At 57.7% G+C, this 18,114-nt stretch overlaps 2 protein-coding genes across 6 annotated transcripts; one reads left to right on the plus strand and one right to left on the minus strand.

Moving 5' to 3' along the window:
- Positions 1–722: 722 nt before the first annotated feature.
- On the plus strand, positions 723–15,337 carry LOC121158003 (FH1/FH2 domain-containing protein 1). Of its 4 annotated transcripts, XM_040982542.1 has the most exons (24): positions 723–988; positions 7,511–7,617; positions 7,968–8,032; positions 8,303–8,370; positions 8,443–8,548; positions 8,624–8,718; positions 8,930–9,041; positions 9,128–9,222; positions 9,315–9,458; positions 9,592–9,749; positions 9,944–10,123; positions 10,245–10,268; positions 10,644–10,697; positions 11,453–11,568; positions 11,663–12,291; positions 12,602–12,757; positions 12,969–13,151; positions 13,237–13,356; positions 13,435–13,596; positions 13,974–14,164; positions 14,255–14,447; positions 14,527–14,689; positions 14,777–14,968; positions 15,049–15,337. In XM_040982542.1, the coding sequence occupies exons 1-24, from the start codon at positions 788–790 to the stop codon at positions 15,129–15,131; spliced, it is 3,597 nt and encodes a 1,198-aa protein (XP_040838476.1). In that variant the 5' UTR covers positions 723–787; the 3' UTR covers positions 15,132–15,337. The 4 variants fall into 4 exon arrangements, with proteins under 4 accessions (XP_040838476.1, XP_040838475.1, XP_040838477.1 ...); XM_040982541.1 differs by lacking the exons at positions 10,245–10,268; positions 10,644–10,697 and having other exon boundaries at positions 9,830–10,123; XM_040982543.1 differs by lacking the exons at positions 10,245–10,268; positions 10,644–10,697 and having other exon boundaries at positions 724–988.
- A 114-nt stretch (positions 15,338–15,451) lies between these two features.
- Positions 15,452–18,071, minus strand: LOC121158004 (transmembrane protein 208). Of its 2 annotated transcripts, none has more exons than XM_040982545.1 (6): positions 17,942–18,071; positions 17,308–17,403; positions 16,315–16,374; positions 16,089–16,225; positions 15,844–15,928; positions 15,452–15,726 (listed from the first exon to the last, which is right to left on the minus strand). In XM_040982545.1, exons 1-6 carry the CDS (start codon positions 17,945–17,947, stop codon positions 15,589–15,591), a joined length of 522 nt encoding a protein of 173 aa, XP_040838479.1. In that variant the 5' UTR covers positions 17,948–18,071; the 3' UTR covers positions 15,452–15,588. The 2 variants fall into 2 exon arrangements, 1 of the variants encoding a protein (XP_040838479.1); XR_005884126.1 differs by having other exon boundaries at positions 15,608–15,726; positions 16,063–16,225; positions 17,942–18,047.
- Positions 18,072–18,114: the final 43 nt, after the last annotated feature.

Here is an 18,114-nt window from a genome sequence, read left to right on the forward strand (position 1 = left end):
GCTGAGCCATGTGAAGCCAGGAGTCCGATGCTACTTATGGGTTCCCCGCGTGGAGTGCAGGAGTCCAAGGGCTGAAGCCAGTCTCCGCTGCTTTCCCGGGCACATCAGCAGGGTGCTGGATGGGAAGTGGAGCAGCAGGAAGTGAAACAGGCGCCTTTATGGGAGGCGTTAGTTTAGCCTGATATGCCAGGCGCAGGCCCCAAGGGAAGAACATTTTCTGCCTGACCTCTCCTATTCTTCCCCCCAACCGCCGTAAAAAACCTGAACTGATCCCACCCTTTCCTTCAAATCGAAGGCAATCCCTCACCATTTGCTCCAAACCGAAAAGACACCCCTCTCAACTGCTCTCCCCAAATGAGGGAAGCACATCTATCCAGCCCTCCAAAGGAAGGAACTAAGGCTATTTCGTTGCTGCAGTGAAGGAGAACAGGCCGGCGACTATCTGGAGAAACTGGCCCCCTACCTGCCCTCAACAGCCCTCCGAGAGAACCTCCCTACCTCCTCCAGGCCGGCAGAAAGCCTCGCCCCCTGCGCGCGCTCGCCGAGGAGGCGCGAGCTCGAGCTTTCCCGCCCTCCTGGCCAGTGAACTAACGGGATCCCCACCACGCCTTCTGAGTGGCCGCCGCCGGGCCCGCCCCCCGCGCCGCCGGGGCCGCGTCTTGGCTCCACCCGCTCCACTTCCTCGGCCCTATCTCCGCCCAGCTCCGCCTCCAGGGCGTCCGGTCCGGCCCGACCCAAACTGCAGGGATATCCGAGTCGAAGCTGAGGCGGGGCCGGTGGCAAAGCCATGGCCGGTGGGGAAGACCGCGGGGACGGGGAGCCGGTAGCGGCGGTGACCGTGAGGGTGCAGTACCTGGAAGATACCGATCCCTTCGCATGTGCCAACTTCCCGGAGCCGCGCCGGGCCCCCACCTGCACGCTGGACGGGGCACTGCCCCTGGGTCCGCAGATACCCGCGTTGCACCGCCTGCTGGGGGCACCGCTCAAGGTGAGGGGACCGGAGGCCAAGAAGTTAGGGCGATCCGGGGTTGTGGGTCGTCTCCTTGAAAGCCAGTAGGAGGTGCCCCTCGATGAGAGGTTGGAGTGAGGAATCGCCTTCACAAGAGTCGGCCCAGGGTCCCGGGGTACACAATGCTTCGCCTGCCAGGCACCCCCTCTGAAGTTGAGGGAGATGGGAACTTGTAGTCTGCGCGCCCTGATTGCTCCTCCAAGGGAGGCCCGCGCGGGGAGATGCTCGAGCCCCACGCGCTGCCTGTCCTCCAGGAGAGCTGCCCAGAGCAGGGAAACTGTAGGGAGCTCTTGAGACTGTAACGGATCCTGGATGAGAGCGAAGGAGGGACCTGCTTCCACCTGCTTTAGGTGAGGTGGAGGCGGGACCACGAGGAGGGGCGGGACACGGGTGGCATGGGGGTTTAAGAAGTGTTTGGGGCTCGCTTGAGTCCTGCCACTGGGTCTTGGGAGTGCCGTCAGAGCGCTGGCTCCCACTGGATGAGGGAAGTCCCCGGGGAGCTGTTGGGCCCGGGATACGCGGAGCGTGGGAGGCTGCACGAGTAGAAAAGCCCTCGAGTCACCGCCCCCACCACCCGGTGCACCCGCCGCCCATCGGCCTGCGCCTGGAAGGGAGAGGGCGGGCCAGGCTAATTTTAAACCGTCGGCCTGCCCATTTGCCGGTGCCCCGGAGCAGGGAGCAGGGTGCACGGTGCGGGGAGAGGCCCTTCTCCAGCTGGCCCGGCCGTGCCTCCCCTCCGGTTCGCAGCCTTCAGCCCCCCGCAGTCAGCCCTTTCCGGCGCTCTGCTTCCGGGCCGTGTTCACTACCATCCCCCGGGTTCCCTCAAACAGCCCCATCCGCTCCAGCTCGTGGTCAAAAAGGGAGAGGCAGCGGGGGCGCCACCGCCCTCCCAGCCTCAGCGGGGCGCCGAGTTGCGTAAACTTGCCCCCTGGGCCCGGGGTCTCCTGTGGAATGTGCTGGGGCGCCGGGCCCCCAGCTTGCATTCCTCTCTCTGCGGCCAGCCCCGCCTCGGAGCCCTAGCGGGAGGGGTGGGGAGATCATTGTCCTGAGAAGTGGTGCTTGTCCAGGCAAGGTCCCCACCTCAAGACCACAACTACACGGCTGCAGCCAGCAGACTGCCCACCGCCAGACTTCTGATAGAGTCCCTTGCTCCCCCACTATCTTGTCATTGTTTTAGGGGGCAAACCGAGGTGAGCCTCAAACCAAGCAAGAAGTCACCTCCTGTTCAGGATGGAAACTGGGTGCTGTACTGAGGGGTTCCTACCCCTGTCCAGGTCCAGAAATAAGGTTATGGCATTTAAAAGGTTATGTGAGTTCTCCCACTCCCTGATTATAGGACAAGACCTCCCACGGGAAGGGATGGGACCTCTCACCAGCCCTGCTCACCCCCACTTAGACCCTGTACCTGTACCTCACCCCACCACAGGCTTCATCAGCCAAGGACCCCATGGCCCTGGAATGGACACAGGCACCCTAGGTTACCACAAAGCCCGGGTCAAGGAGATTGGCCAGCAATGAGCATATGTACTCTGATGTGCTCTTCCCAAATAGAAACTATGACCACAGACCCGAAATAGAAGGTTGGAGGAAGAGGGATGAGAAAAGGGCAAGGGCAGGGACATCACACAGCTGGGGGCAGGGCTTCCCCTGGCAGGAAATGTCAGCAGCTGGTTTCTCCCCTCGGCCCGTAAGTGGTTGATACCCCAGAGGCCCCGACATGACTCAGGTCTGCAGAGAAGGAAAAACCCAGAACACGATGTAGGGAAGAAATAAGAGATGGGCGCTTGGCCACTCGCTGCTCCATTTTGTGCGGTTGTCCAGCTGGCCACAGGACACGACCAAGTGAGTTGTGCTCTCTGAGTTTGCCACTGGCTGGCACAATCCCTGTAGTTCCTGCCTCTCTCTTTGCTGATAGAGTGAGGCCAGCCTACTTTCTCCCTAGGGCCCTGCCCCAGCATCCCATTGGGCTGTACCTAGCCCCAGAGCTCCCCTGAAGGCTTCCTTTTTTTTTTTTTTTTTCACAAGATTCAGAGTTTGCTGGTCTGAGAAAGCCTTGCTCATTTCCTCCATGTCTAGGAGGAAGCTCCTGGCCACAGCCTCTGACTCATCTCCTGGCCATAGTTGGTGGGGGAGAGACTGGCAGTGCCCTGGGCCAGGCCTGGTGTCCCCAGGAGAACTCGGGAACTCGGCAGTGTCTTTTTCACCCCTGCAGATACTCAGGGCTCTCCCCACCCCTGCCCCAGGGAGAGACCACAGCCCTTTGGCCTCCTGAGCCATGAGTGCGCAGTGTCCCCTGACCCCCAGCTCCTGGGAGGGGCCTCTGGGAGCTTTTCCCTGAGATCCAGCAGCTATGTCATGTCTGAGGCAGCACTGACTTCTCTTCCCCCCACTCTCCCTGCTCCAACCAGGGGCACCAGGATGCTTCTCTGACCTTGCTGCCATGGCCATGCTGTGGGGCTAGCCTTGGACATCTGCTCAGGACTAGTAACTTTGTTTCCCTGACTGAGGCTAAAAATCCAAGCAGACAGTGTTCCCAGTCCACCTAAGAGTCTGTTTGCCCTCCGAAGCCATCACAGCCAGCAGGCTTAATTGTGAACCTAAACCGCTGAGATACAGACCACTGGGAGGTCCCCAAAGATTCCAGAGAGGTTGGCAATAAACCAAACATTTTTGGTTCCTGCTATAGGAGTCTATTTGGAAGATTGGGGTGTAGAAATGAATGATGGCCTCTTTCTGTCCTTCTTATCTAACATGTCATATCTGCTGGCCATTTTGGACAACAGTAGCTGGGCTGCAGCCTGCTGAGGGATTCTAGAATTTAGGATCTTGCAGGGGTAGGCACAGCTGACCTAGTGCAGATCATGTGTGTCATGTTCTCTTGCTGGGATTGTGAGGACCAGTTGAAGGTATTCACAGAATCCTGGAAGTTGAAGGACAGTCTCCAACCCTTGACAATATCATGGGCTCCAGCCCTCACTCCACCACCCCTCCCGGAATCACTCTCCAGGCACAGCCAACTCTGCTTCTGTTCCCAGCTGTGCTATCTGCGGTCACTCATTGATTTCCTAAGTTTTGTTTCCCTCACCTGTAAACGATTATCAAGAGGCTCGAATGAATAAGCAGCAGAACTAGAGAGAGAAGGTATCGATCTTCCTTCTATTGATTCATTCTCTAAGTGGCTGCAGCAGCCAGGTTGGGCCAAGTCAAAGCCAGAATCCTAGAACTCTGTCCAGGTCTCCCATGAGAACAGTACTTGGGTCACCTTCTGTTGCCTTCCCAGGCACATTAGCAAGAAGCACCTGAGACTAAAACTGGTGCTCTGATATGGGTTGCTGGTAGTAACTCACTGTGCCACAGCCCTATCCCCAGAGGATCTTCATAGCCAGGATGCTATTTATAGGAATCCAAAGATGTAGTCAACCAGTTATTTCCTAAAGCAAGAGTCCTTCCACATATACCTCTGCCCGCTCTTCAATCTTTCCTGTCCCATGCCTCTGGTACCTTCATTTTCAACTGATTACGTGGTTGTAAAAGTATCAGAGAATGGGTATTCTGGTCCCTTAAACTTGACTTTATATGCAAAACCATTTATAATTTATAGTTGATTTGGGCTGCCAAGAAAGTCAGGCACTGGAGGCTGCAGTGAGGAACCCAGCCTGGGAAGAATGGGGGAGAGACTCCACCCAACCCCTAAGATGGAGACCAAAGAAGTGAGGAAGATAAGAGGCAGCAGGGAGTCCAGAATGTGGCCCCCTTGTTTGTGCTGGCCCTAAGCACCCTCAGCAAGAACCAAAGCCTGGGCTCACTCAGGCCTGGCTGAGCCCCAGGGTGTGAGAAATAAGGTCCAGAGGTTTGGCTCTCAAAATGATGTCCACAGGAAGAGAGCAGTAGTGTGAGAAACAAGTGCCATCCTGTTGGCTGGAAGCCTTCTCTCTGGGCTGCCTGACTGGCTCTAGCCCAGTGGCCCTCCACCTCCTCCCAGTCCCAACAACTGGAGGACTCTGAGCAGGAGCCCTGGATGGCTGTCTCCTTTCCTTAGAAATGGCACTCTGGCGAGACTGGGCAGATGAAGTGGCTTGGGGAGGGGCTGAGCTGGGGAGGCAAGGAAAGGTGGAGCACCTGGGCTTCTGTGTCCTGCCCCAGGGGAGGCAGGTATCCCAGCATCATAGGACAGGGTCATCCTGTGCTCTCCGGCAGTTGAAGCATGCCAGTGTGCCTGCGGGAGGAGAGATAGTACAAGAGGCCTAGCTTTGCTGTGGAAGTGCTACTTTGGACTGTGCATAATGGTAGCTGACCATATACCTGGGTGTGTTACAACGGTGACTGGATATAATACTATTACGGCTCTGATGTTGGCAGTGATTACAGCACCCCGCCCCTCTTCTTAACTATTACCCACTGGAAGTTGGGTGATCTGATATTTAGTTATGAGCTGTTTCTGAGTCAAGCCTGTCTGCTTCCCATACCAGGCTGGAAGGAAGGCAAAGCAGAAACAGCATCTAATTCCTGCCATGTTCTCTGCACCGGTTCAGGAATGTTTCAATGAAAAAGCTGATATACACGTGGGGGGATTCCCGAGGGGGACTGTGACTCCATGGGGAGGGATGTTTCTCAGCAGAATCCTCCAGTGCCTGGAGGAGGGAGATGCAGCAATGCCTGGGCAATGCCTGGGCAAGGGTGGGGTAGGTCGCTGCTGAGTCACCATGAGAAAGACAGACCAGGTAGGCTATGGGGTTGCCCTCAGCTGAGCTGGCCCTGGAAAAGAGCCCCCTTGAACAAGGCCCGGGGCACCCCTGGAGCCTGCCGCCCCCTCAAAAGCCTGCTTCCAGTGATTGACTCTGCCCCCAGGCAGTGGCAGGAGACAGGACCCGCCCAAGGCCCACAGAGGAGGGCAGGCAGCCAGGCAGGAAGTAGGACAGAGAACAGGCTGGAGTGTTTGTCCCATGTCCCATGTCCCATGTTCCAGGCAGGGGGGTCACCCGAGGGCCCCACAGGACTACACTGCCAGTACAGAGTCAAGGCAGACCCTGAGGCATTGGCAGGGGTGCTAAACAGGGACCAGAGGAGGAACTAGATTCCCATTCTCCCTGGGGAGCATAGGGCAGCTAGAAGCTCTGGGCCTGGGTCCGGAGCAGGACAGGGCTGACCAAAGATCAGGACAAATGCTGGATTAACTTCCTCAGCAATGCCTAGACTGGAAGACCATCCCCACCCCCACCCCCACTACACACTGCAGCAAGGAGGGTTCTCCTGGGGCCCGAGACACTCTAGTTGAGAGAACTTTGTGAGCCCTGCACAAGGCACAGTGCCATGGGGAGGTGGCTGGGAAGGGCAGAGTGCCACTCTCAGACTCTAGTAACCTCCCTCAGGCCTCTCAGCTCCAGGGGCCCGGGGCTGTGGCTGGTGCTGGGTGGCAGCAGACCCCAGGAGGGGGCACCCCGGCAAGTGGACACACACATGGAGCATGGGCTTTCTTCCTACAATGGCAGGCTGTAGTGTCCCACTGTGGGGCTGACTACGGGCTACTCACCAGCCTCATGGGACCCCTGAAGTCCTGTAACTGTACCCCCTTTGGAGGGCCTAGAGAGATTGGGAGAGGAGTTATGAATCAACACACACACACACAACACCACCCCCTCTGCCAGTCAGGTTTGCACCCTTTCTGCTTTCTGCTTGGTGACTTTAGCTGGTCACATTCCCTCACACACGTTCTCCAGGGCTGTGAACTTCCTTGAAGGCAGGAACTTCCTCCCCATCACCTCTTTCTCCCCTTCCTCATTTATGTTCATTGCTTGGATGAGCCTTTAGCAAGCACTTACTCTGTTCCAGCTGCTGGGCTAGGCTCTGCAGATACGGCAGCAAGGACGGCAGGTGCCTGACCCAGAGACTAGGTAGTGGGAATTTCAGCTGGGTTTTTTTTTTTTTTAACAGTTTATCTAACCCTAAACCTAAAAAATAGGTAGGCATTAGTCAACGGAGGAGATGGTACATACAAATGACAAGAAGGCCTGATGCCTAAGACAGACAGGCCTTGCATGCAGTCAAGCGCTTAAGAAACAATGGCTGTGGTCAGCGTCATGGTGTGGCGGGTGAAGTCACTACCTGCGACTCTGGCATCTCATATGGGCACTAGTTCTAGTCCCGGCTGCTCCACTTCCAGTCGGCTTCCTGCTGATGCATCTGGGAACACACCCAGATAGCCCAAGTGCTTGGGACCCTTCCACATATGTGAAAGACGCAGAGGACGCTCCTGGCTCTCAGCTTCAGACTGGCCCAGCTTTAGACATTGCAGCCATTTGGGGAGTACATCAGCAGATTGAAGTGCTCCTCTTTCACTGCTTCTCGAAAAAAATATTTTTTTCATAAAAGAAAGGAAGAAGTGACTGCTAAGCTTCAGTGTGAACCCTGTGTGCCTCTCTGCCCTGTGACCCTAGATAGGAGGTCACAGGATCCCCTCCTGCCTCTGCTGCAGCCTTGACAACTGTTCCCTTTTGTCCCCAGCTGGAGGATTGCGCCTTGCAGGTGTCTCCCTCTGGATACTACCTGGATCCCGAGCTGTCCCTGGAAGAGCAGCGGGAAATGTTGGAGGGCTTCTATGACGAGCTCAGGTCAGAGCTGGTGGAGCCCAGGAAGTGAGGCTGGCCCCTACCCAGGACTGGCTCAAATGCCAAAGGCTAAGACACCAGATCTCTAGCCTGGGCCATGGGTCACCTGCTGCCACCGGCAGGAGCTGTGCCAGGGGAATCCCAAAGCCTGGCTAGTGTTACCTGCTGCCTGAGATGAGGGGGGAAGGTGCTCTCCAGCATACCTGAGATGCCTGCATTTGCACAAACCCTCTGGCCCGGCCAATCCTCAAGCTCTCCTAGGAGCAGCAAGGCACTGGCTGCCCAGGCTTGGTGTGGGGGGAGGGCCTCTGGGGGGATGGGCGCGAGTTGCTGACCAGGCTGTTTGATTCCAGCAAAGGCCGGAAGCCCACGCTGATCCTGCGAACTCAGCTCTCTGTGAGGGTCAATGCTATCTTGGGTGAGTGTGTGAGGGCAGCCCTCTTGCCCCCTCCCACTGCACAGCTGGTCAGGTTTCTTTCTGGCCTGTGTTGGACAGTGGATGGAGCAGATCAATGTTGGGATGTGTCCCCTTCTTTTCCTCCCCTGAACTGTCCTGCCAAGATCAGGGTTGGTGGTGCCACAGTAGCCAGGACCAAGGAGGGGTAGCAATGCAGGAATCCTGGAATTGCCTGTGGTGGTGACTTGTGGTGAAGGGAGATGGCATCCATGTCCCACCCACCCCTTGCAGAAAAATTGTATGGCTCCAGCGGCCCAGAGCTCCGCCGCTCACTCTTCTCACTGAAGCAGATCTTCCAGGTGAGGCCCAGAGGCGGCCTGGGGGTGGATGTGTGTCCCGGGCCTCCCTAACTGTCCCCCTGGCACCTCTAGGAAGACAAGGACCTGGTGCCTGAGTTTGTGCACTCGGAAGGGCTGAGTTGCCTGATCCGTGTGGGTGCTGCTGCAGACCACAACTACCAGAGCTACATCCTCCGAGGTCAGCCCCTCCCCTAGCCCCCCATCTCTGTACTCCCCCGTACCTCGACTGACCTCTTCCCATTCCTGTCTGCAGCATTGGGCCAGCTGATGCTATTTGTAGATGGGATGCTGGGGGTGGTGGCCCATGGAGAGACCGTGCAGTGGCTGTACACGCTGTGCGCCAGCCTGGTAAGCATCCCTTCTCCTGGCCACAGGCCTTCCTTTAGTGCCTCAGTGTCCTCCTCTGCACACAGGGCTGGAATGAGTGAGTTTGAGGTCCCACTAAGCCTGGGAGACTCTTAAGGGCCTGGGCCCACACAAGGAGTTTCTGCCCAGACTCTCAGATCTGGGCCAAGCCCCACTCACAGGTGTTGACCATCCCCTGTCCCCCTCCCCCAAGTCCCGACTTGTGGTGAAGACAGCCCTGAAGCTGCTGCTGGTATTTGTGGAATACGCGGAGAGCAACGCGCCACTGCTCATCAGGGCAGTCACTTCAGTGGCCAGCACCACAGGTGAGAGCCCAACTGTCCCCTACTCCTGTCTCAGAGCGCCCCCCTCCTGCCCATCCCCCGTGACTGCTTCCTTTTCTGTGTTCCAGGTACTCTTCCCTGGGCCAACCTGGTGTCCATCCTGGAGGAGAAAACTGGCACCGACGCAGAGCTCTTGGTGTACACGGTCACCCTCATCAACAAGGTACGGGCGGGACTTGTGGCAGCCTGGGCCCCAGGCCCCTGACCCGTGGGCCTTACCAGCTTCAGCCTGGCCTTGCTCTTCCCATGCTCCAGACGCTGGCTGCGCTCCCTGACCAGGACTCTTTCTATGATGTGACCGATGCACTGGAGCAGCAGGGCATGGAGGCCCTGGTCCAACGCCTGCTGAGCACTGCAGGCACAGACGTGGACCTGCGCACTCAGCTCCTGCTCTACGAGGTGTGTGGGGGGCAGGGGGAACACAGATAGGCAGGTTCTGCCTGGGGCGTAGAAGGGCAGAAGGAGAGATGAGGTGCTGGCTCCCAGCGCCCTGCCTCTTTGCTTTGCTCATGTCTCTGTCCATCTCCTCCAGAGCGCCCTGCGGTTGGAGGATGGAGACTTGGAAGAAGCTGCAGCCACTGCAGCTGCAGGTGGGCGGCGGGAGCGACGGAAGCCGTCTTCAGAGGAGGGCAAGAGGAGCCGCAGATCTCTGGAAGGCGGGGGTTGTCCTGTGCGTGCCCCAGAACCTGGGTAAGCACGTGCTGGGTAGATACGGAGGGATGGATCCTCCGTCAGGCGTGACCCTGCACACTGACGTGCCTGGTCTCCAGTTCCACAGGCTCCGCCTCACCGACAGGCTCCTGCTCCTCCATCACTGGCCCCACCCCACCGACAGGCCCCACCTCGCCAACAAGCCCCTCCTCCATCACTGGCCCCGCCTCTAGCTCCACAGGCCCCGCCTCACCAAGAGGCTCCTCCTCCAGCTCCACAGGCCGCTTCTCGCCGACAGGCCCCGCCTCCAGCCCTGTGAGCCCTACTTCTGGATTCCGAACCTCAGTGAACCTGTTCCCTACCATTTCCGTGGCACCCTCAGCCGACAGCTCTGGCGAGAGGAGTGTCTACAAGTAAGGAAGGAGATGGAGGTCGCCGTCAGAGCCCTCTTTCTTGACTGTCCCTTGGCTTGGCACCCCTCCACAGCCCACAACCTCCTCTACCCAAACGCGTGCTCTCTCTCTCTCTTTCCAGACTTCACCAAACTGCTCCCATTTGGTAAGTGACTGCTGGGGGTGTGGGGCTCGGCTGAGATCGGACCCCCTCCTCCCACGGCTTCTCTTGGTCTTCACCCAGTGTTCTACCTGCCTCTGCCCATCCTCATCTGCCTCCCTAGCCCTGCTCTGTTTCCTCATCGCCCTCTTGGTCTGCTGCCTGTTCTTGCCTGCAGCCCTGTCTGACCTCATGTCAGGGTCTCCACTTACTGTTTCCTTTTGTCCTGCACCCTCAGCCCTCATTTCCACCCCATCCCTTACCCCGACGGTTGGGGAGGAGCACTTGGTAGCACTGTCCAGCTGTGTGTGGATGCAAGCCAGGGGGCCTTGGGGTGCAGCCAGCACCACAGTCACCTTTTCCTCTCATCCCCCTACCCAGCACCCCTGAGAGCCTACCTGTCCCCCAGCCCCCTGCTGGGCAGGCCAAGCTGGAGTAAGTACAGTGGCCAGCTGGCTACGCCTGCCATGCGCTCAGGGCTTCAGCTTCGCTTCCCCAGCGGGGGTGCCAAATACTCCAAGGCAGCCAGAGCTGGGGGGGCTCTCCAGCTCCGTCCACAGATGTAGGCCTCCTGGCGGACCCAAGGAATAAGCTCTGGGAAGCAGTCACTGAGGCTTAAATCCGAGCTGGAAGATGTGGGTGCCTAATCTAGTGGGGGGGTCCGAGGTGCTGAGCTGTGTGGGGGTCAAAGAGCAATCTGTGGCTGAGGAAAGGGGCAGGGACAGAAGCCAGGGGTGCTAAAAAGCAGACACTTGATCCCATTTATTATTTCAACATGCGTGATTGCCCATCACTTTGCCAGACCCATTTCTGGACATAGAATGCAGCTTGTAGCAGCTGCTAGACAAACCAAGGGCGGCACAGCCTGATGTGCCCACTGGGAAAGTTCTCCCCATTAACTGTTCTCATGGTCCTTATGTACAATCAATGCAATAAACTAAACATGACCAGCACTAAGGTTACAAGCTAGGTATTGAGTAGAAGTCCCGGGGTAGGTTGTAATTCTCTCCAGAGGTGAGGACTGGGCAGGAGCTGGCCTTAAGGTCCCCAGTATGCCAGTGCATGGTCTGTTTCCTGGACATCCGAGTGTGCTTACAATTGGGGACAGTACGAAAGGCTCAGCAAAGCGTGTGCGCTCTTCTGGGCCGTGGCTGTGTCACATACCACGACTCACAAGCACTTTCCCTCAGAGCCCGGTTCCTGGAGAATGTGGCAGCAGCGGAAACAGAGAAGCAGGCTGCTTTAGCCCAGGGCCGGGCAGAAGCACTGGCTGGGGCCGTGCCTGATGAGTCGGATGGGCACCTAGGTAAGAAGGTGGGTGGGCAGCATCTCCCCCTGAGCCTCGTTGCTCTGTTGCTTCACAGCAGGCGTGGAAATGACAGCTGCTTCCCTTTTGCCAGGTTCCCGAGAACGACAGGACTCTCGCGAGGTAGCCCCTCCACCTAGAACACCCCAGAGCCCTACCCCCCGGGCCCTGCTCCGGGTCCAACGGAGCCTGGAGTCAGAGCCCAAGGAGCCCCTGACCCTACCAAGCCCCAAGGACGAGCCCTTCCAGGCATTCCCTGCCCGTGTCCCCAAGCTCTGTATCGGGGACCTGGACTTCTCAGATTTGGGCGAGGATGAGGATCAAGACATTTTAAATGTGGAGTCTGTGGACGTGGGGAAAGGCGTCCCACCCCCACCCCTACTCTCTGGAGGCCCCCCACCTCCTCCCCCTCCCCCTCCCCCACTCTCTGGAGGCCCCCCACCTCCTCCCCCTCCCCCACCCCTCAAAGGCTCCTTCCCACCACCTCCACCCCTGACTGCCCCGCCTCCCCCCTCAGTGCCTGATGGCCTAGTCCTCCCCACCAAGAGGAAGACAGTGAAGCTCTTTTGGCGGGAGCTGAAGCTGGCTGGGGGCTGCAGGGGCTCTGGCAGCCGCTTTGGGCCCTGCCCCACCCTATGGGCCTCCTTGGAGCCCGTGTCTGTAGACACAGCCCGGCTGGAACACCTGTTTGAATCCCGCGCCAAGGATGTGCTTCCCTCCAAGGTGAGCCTACTGACCCACAAGCTAATCTCATGAAGGGCGGGAAGAGCTGAGCCATTGGAGCTCCTCACTCAGTTCCACTTGTGGAAACTTAGGCAGAGACAAGCAGAGGGACTTTCCTGAGACCCCTTAGCTCAGGAACAGGTCAGCAGAATCCTAACTGGAATCTTGGCTCATCTGAATGCTTCACATATCCCAGTTCCCCAGTTGTGGGATCCTCTGGCTTTTCAGGAGGGCCCTGGAGCAGCCCCACAGATGTCACCCCAGCTAATCTCTTCCCCATGGTTCCACTACCCTTTACCTAACTTTGCAGAAAGCTGGAGAAGGCCGCCGAACGATGACCACAGTGCTGGACCCCAAGCGCAGCAATGCCATCAACATTGGTCTAACCACACTGCCACCAGTTCATGTCATTAAGGCTGCCCTGCTCAACTTTGATGAATTTGCTGTTAGCAAGGATGGCATTGAGGTGGGTATTCACAGTGATGGGGGTGAGTGGTCTTGTCATCTGCCTTGGTAGGTACCTGCTGTCCCTCCAGTGGTAGGCATAGCCCTGGCCTTCTTGCAGCACAGTCCCCAGACCCTGGGGCTTCCCTAGGTGACCCGGGGAGGATCGGAGTGATGCCTGAAGCATCAGGTCAGCACTGAGAGGCCCACTGGTGCAATGGCTGCATCCTTAGAAACTACTGACCATGATGCCCACGGAGGAAGAGCGGCAGAAGATTGAGGAAGCCCAGCTGGCCAACCCTGACGTACCACTGGGCCCAGCTGAGAATTTCCTGATGACTCTCGCCTCCATTGGGGGCCTGGCTGCCCGTCTCCAACTCTGGGCCTTCAAGCTAGACTACGACAGCATGGAGCGGGTATTTGGCTCGTGGAGTGGGACAGGTGGTGGGGACAAGTATATATGATGAACATGTAGCCTGAGTTCTTGATACCTCCCACCAGGAAATTGCAGAACCGCTATTTGACCTCAAAGTAGGAATGGAGCAGCTGGTGCACAATGCCACCTTCCGCTGCATCCTGGCTACCCTGCTGGCTGTGGGCAACTTCCTCAATGGCTCTCAAGTGAGTTAGGGCATGTGGGGATGAGGATGGCAGGACTTTGGAGCCAGGCAGGCTCATACTCAGCCGGGGTCCTTTCAGAGCAGTGGCTTTGAGCTGAGCTACCTGGAGAAGGTGTCCGAAGTGAAGGACACGGTGCGCCGGCAGTCACTGCTGCACCATCTCTGCTCGCTGGTCCTCCAGAGCCGACCTGAGTCCTCTGACCTCTACTCAGAAATCCCTGCCCTGACTCGCTGTGCCAAGGTGAGCACCAGCTCCACAACTGACCGAGACTGCTGCCAACTGTCTCCTTCCCCTTGCCCCTACTTCCACTGACAGAGCTTGCTCAGGCTGCGGGTGTGTGCTGCATCCTCAGCTGGAAACACTCTCCCATCTGTCTGGCTGTACCTGCTCTGTCTTTGAGTCTCAGCTTAACTGTCACTTCTGCCATGAAACCTCCCTTCCTCACTGGAGCTGGATTTGTCTGCTTCTTGCACAGACCAGGAACTTGTGGAGAGTAGCACATGCACTCAGTTTGGTGTGTTCCATAAGGGCCCACACCAGCCAGCTTGAAATTGCCTCCAAGTAGGGGTTTATTTGGGACAGCAGGGGAGACATCCTGAAATCCCTTTACTTTTAAGGTGGACTTTGAGCAACTGACTGAGAACTTGGGGCAGCTGGAGCGCCGGAGCCGGGCAGCTGAGGAGAACCTGCGGGGCCTGGCCAAGCACGAGCTGGCCCCCGCACTGCGTGCCCGCCTCACACACTTTCTGGCACAGTGTGGCCGCAGGGTTGCCATGCTACAGGTGGTACACCGGCGTGTCTGCAACAGGTAGAGGCGTGGGCTAGGGAGAGGCAGGATTACCCCTACCTCCCCCTCCAGCTCTTGGTGGGACCACCCCTCCCACTTCAACCTGCCCAGGTTCCATGCCTTCCTGCTCTACCTGGGCTACACGGCACAGGCAGCCCGTGAGGTGCGCATCATGCAGTTTTGCCACACACTGCGCGAGTTTGCACTTGAGTACCGCACTTGCCGGGAACGGGTGCTGCAGCAGCAGCAGAAGCGGGCCACGTACCGTGAGCGTAACAAGACCCGGGGACGCATGATCACAGAGGTGGATGCCCTTCCAGGTGTTGCCCGCAAGCCCTGTGACTGCCTCTCCTCCGCCCAGCTCACCCGTCTCCCCTCTCCAGACAGAGAAGTTCTCCGGCGTGGCTGGGGACGTACCCAGCCACCCATCTGTCCCAGTGGCCGTGGGCAGCGGGCCTGGCCCAGATGATGCCGACAGTCATGCCAGCATGAAGAGCCTGCTGGTCAGCAGGCCTGAGGACACCACGCACAACCGCCGAAGCAGAGGTGGGGCGCACAGCTGCTCAGGGGTGGGAGCTGGTGCAGGAGTTCTGGGGTGGACTTGGCATGACATCTCTCTTGGCCTCTCCTCAGGCATGGTGCAGAGCAGCTCCCCAGTGGCACCCACAGTGGTGGGATCACCCACTGCACCTCCAGAGGAACCGCCAGGCTCCAGTGACCCTTCAGATGAGATCATGGACAGGCTGGTGCAGTCAGTAACCAGGAGCAGTCCGCGTGTCGTGGCTGCTAAGGAGCGCAAGCGTTCCCGTGGCAACCGCAAGTCCTGTGAGTATGCTCTCAACCCCAACCCAGTGTGCTGCCCTCGTTAACCTTGTCGACCCCCTCTAACTCTGCCCTGTTTACAGTGAGACGGACGCTGAAAAGTGGGCTGGGAGATGACCTGGTGCAGGCACTGGGACTCAGCAAGGCTTCTGGCCTGGAGGTCTGAAGGCACTGCCTCCAGGAGATGCATCGGGACTCTTGCCTGTTGGAGGTCCTGGCTTGCAGGAGCGAGGAAGGCCCAGAGCATTATTCTGGCCCTAGGACTCTAGGCCCAGGGGCCAGTACCTTGAGCAGTATTAGCCGTGTGTGTGTGAATGTGTGTGTGTATTCACGCTCAGAACTCACAGGCCAAAATAAAGTTTTCTTAGCTAATATAAGAGCATTTTGCTTCCAGGGTCCCCACAGGCCTGGGTGTGTAGCAGGAGGGAAACACCAGAGAATTAGCTGCTCTGGCCCCGTCCCTTCAGTATCACCCACAGCCACTGCTTACATTCAGTTGTTTATTCAACAATCCTACACTCCAGATCTCCATGAGCCCTGTGGTCCTCTCTGCTCCAGGCATGGGGGCCAGGCAGCTCTCTAAGAGCCACCCAAGGGTCGGCAGCTCATGACCACATCCATGGCTACAATCGTTTCATCTGCCGCCGCTCCTGTCGACGCTGACGCTTCTCATTGTGCTCTGGTGCCGGGGCACCACTGTCTGCCGTGAACCAGGGGCCCAGCACATTGACCCACAGGAGGTAAAGGGCCCGGCCTGGAGCCTAGGGGAGAAAAGGTAACTTGAAGCCTTGTGCTAGGAATGAGAGAAAGGGAAGGGTCGATGCCCAATCCTGGAGCCTCCCACCGCCATTCCCTCCACTACCCCTCAGCCCACATACCAGAAGCCAGAAAGCCCAGATGTAGAGGGAGAAGCAACTGAGCACTTGCACGATGGCTGTCAGCAGGATCACGTCCTTGAGGTGCCTGGGGAAGGAAGGGAGTCTGTTGAGGACAGCAGATGGGCCCCAGTCCAGCTCCCTTCTGCCCTCTTCAAGGTGCAAGGAGCTGTGGACCATGGGCTATAGGGGTCCCAGCGCCCCAGCCTTGGGGCCGCTCACCTGGGCTGGCGGTGGGGGACACTCACTCTGCCATGCCCTGTTCCATGTTGAGGTCCATGCCACCATCCACCAGGGCCCCATCCTCAGAGAAGGCTGCCCGTGCCATCGAGCTCATCGAGTGGTAGCTGGCCCCGTAGACTGCCAGACTAAAGGCCAGAGCCATCTGCAGGGCAAGAGGAATGGGGAAGTCAAGGCCACCAGTCACTCACCCTATGGACACTGTGCCCATCTGCTTCCTGGAAGGACACTTACCCAGGCCCAAAATGAGGCAGAGGAGTAGAAAAAGACCAAGGTCACAAGGCAGTAGATGGCCTATAAACAAACACAGGATCAGGCTGAGGTCAAAAGCTGCCAGCAGGTGGGTCTTGGCACTTCCAAGTGCCTGTTGGGACACCTACACCCTATGTTGAAATGCCTGACTGCCACCAACCCAGCTTCCTGCAGATGCATAGCCTGGAGAGCAACAGGTCACGGCACAAGTAATTGGATTGTTTTCAGCTCTTGGCTTTAGCCTAGCCCAGCACTGGCTGTTACAGGTATCTGGAGAGTAAAGTGGTAAATGGAAGTTTTGTCACTCCAATAAATTAATAAAGTAAAAAGCTACCCCAAACTATGGGCCTCCCTCAAATCTAATCATTCAAGTTGGCCATAGGAAGAAGCTGTTCTAGGGTTTGGAGAAGGGCCCTATTTTGAGTTCCAAGTATCCAATCACCCAAGTCAACCCAGAAAAAAATTCTTATATTTATTCTTCTCCTTTTATTATTTATTTGAAAGGCAGAGAGAGTTCTCCCCTCCACTGGTTCCTTCCCCAAATGCCTTCAGCAGGCAGCCAGGCTGGGCCAGGTTAAAACCAGTTGCTTGGATCTCAATCTGGGTTTACTCAGTGGGCAGCTAGGACTAACTGCTTGGCCATCATCTGCCACTACCCAGGGTGCCAACAGCAGGATGCTGGAATGGACAGCAGAGGCAGGACTTGAACCCTCTGCTGTAGAAGAGGTGCCTCCCAAATGGCAGCTTGAACGACTGTACCAAATGCCTACCCCTCAAGAAACCCTGTGTTTGGGGGTGGACAGGTTGCTCAACCCAACAAGACCTCATGCCCTTCATTCCGTCTTGTTTGTGTTCTGGTGTTTCTGATTGCTGTTCTCTGCTGTGGCCTTGGCATCGGGGTATCACACCTCACCAGACAGCGCCCAGGCCTATGGATCTCCAGTCGCACACAGAAACAGGGAGGAAGGTACTTACATTGGCCCCCAGGATGATGCGCAGGTAGAACTTGAGGGTCTCTCTGTTCTCTTCAAAGATCTGCTTCTTCCCTCTCGTGCCCACTTTGCCCTTGGGCTGCAGAGATGAAGTGAGACATCAGGCCTTTTCACCTTGGTTGTGCTCATAGCCCCCACCACCTGGGGTTGGCTCACCAGTGCTCCATCGGCCCCTCAGTTGGGTCCCTTGGCGCTAAAGCCGAACACGATCCCTGGAATCTCCAGCTGTCCCTTATTGCGTCCACCCCTGGAGAGCTGACACCATCTCCCCTACAACCACCCCAACCCCCACCCCCAGCTGCTGTGGCTGCGTCTTCTCGCCCGCAGACAGCCCATTCCCAGGCTAAACTGGACAGCCAGTTTCAATTAGGGGCTGATAACTCCCTTGGGGACACTCTGGCATGGAAATGAATGGCGTTTCTCAGATCTCTGCTGCTGCAGCTCAGCTCCAGCTCGGAAGCCCACCTCCCCCAAAAACCCCAATTCTGGTACGGTCCAGCGCTGCCATCTGCCCTCCCCTCGCTCGTTCTAGTACAGTCTAGCAATCGGAGTACGCCCTTCCAGCCTCCCGCGGACGCTCTGCCTATGCAGACCACGTTCTCCTCAGCCCTCCTTACCGCCATGATGCGAAGCAAAGGCCCGGCAGGATAAAGAACCGAAAACCAACTAAGCTGCAGTCAGTAGGTACCACATCGGCAGCGCATGCACTTCCGGTGCAGAAAGAACTCGTCAGGCTCCTGTACGGAAATGGGGGTCCACTTCCTTCCCAAGCACCGCCTCCAAGTGCAGG

The sequence above is a fragment of the Ochotona curzoniae genome, unplaced genomic scaffold, assembly GCF_017591425.1.
Source record: "Ochotona curzoniae isolate NIBS_2020 unplaced genomic scaffold, NIBS_Ocur_1.0 contig_3622, whole genome shotgun sequence".
Classification (NCBI taxonomy): domain Eukaryota; kingdom Metazoa; phylum Chordata; class Mammalia; order Lagomorpha; family Ochotonidae; genus Ochotona; species Ochotona curzoniae.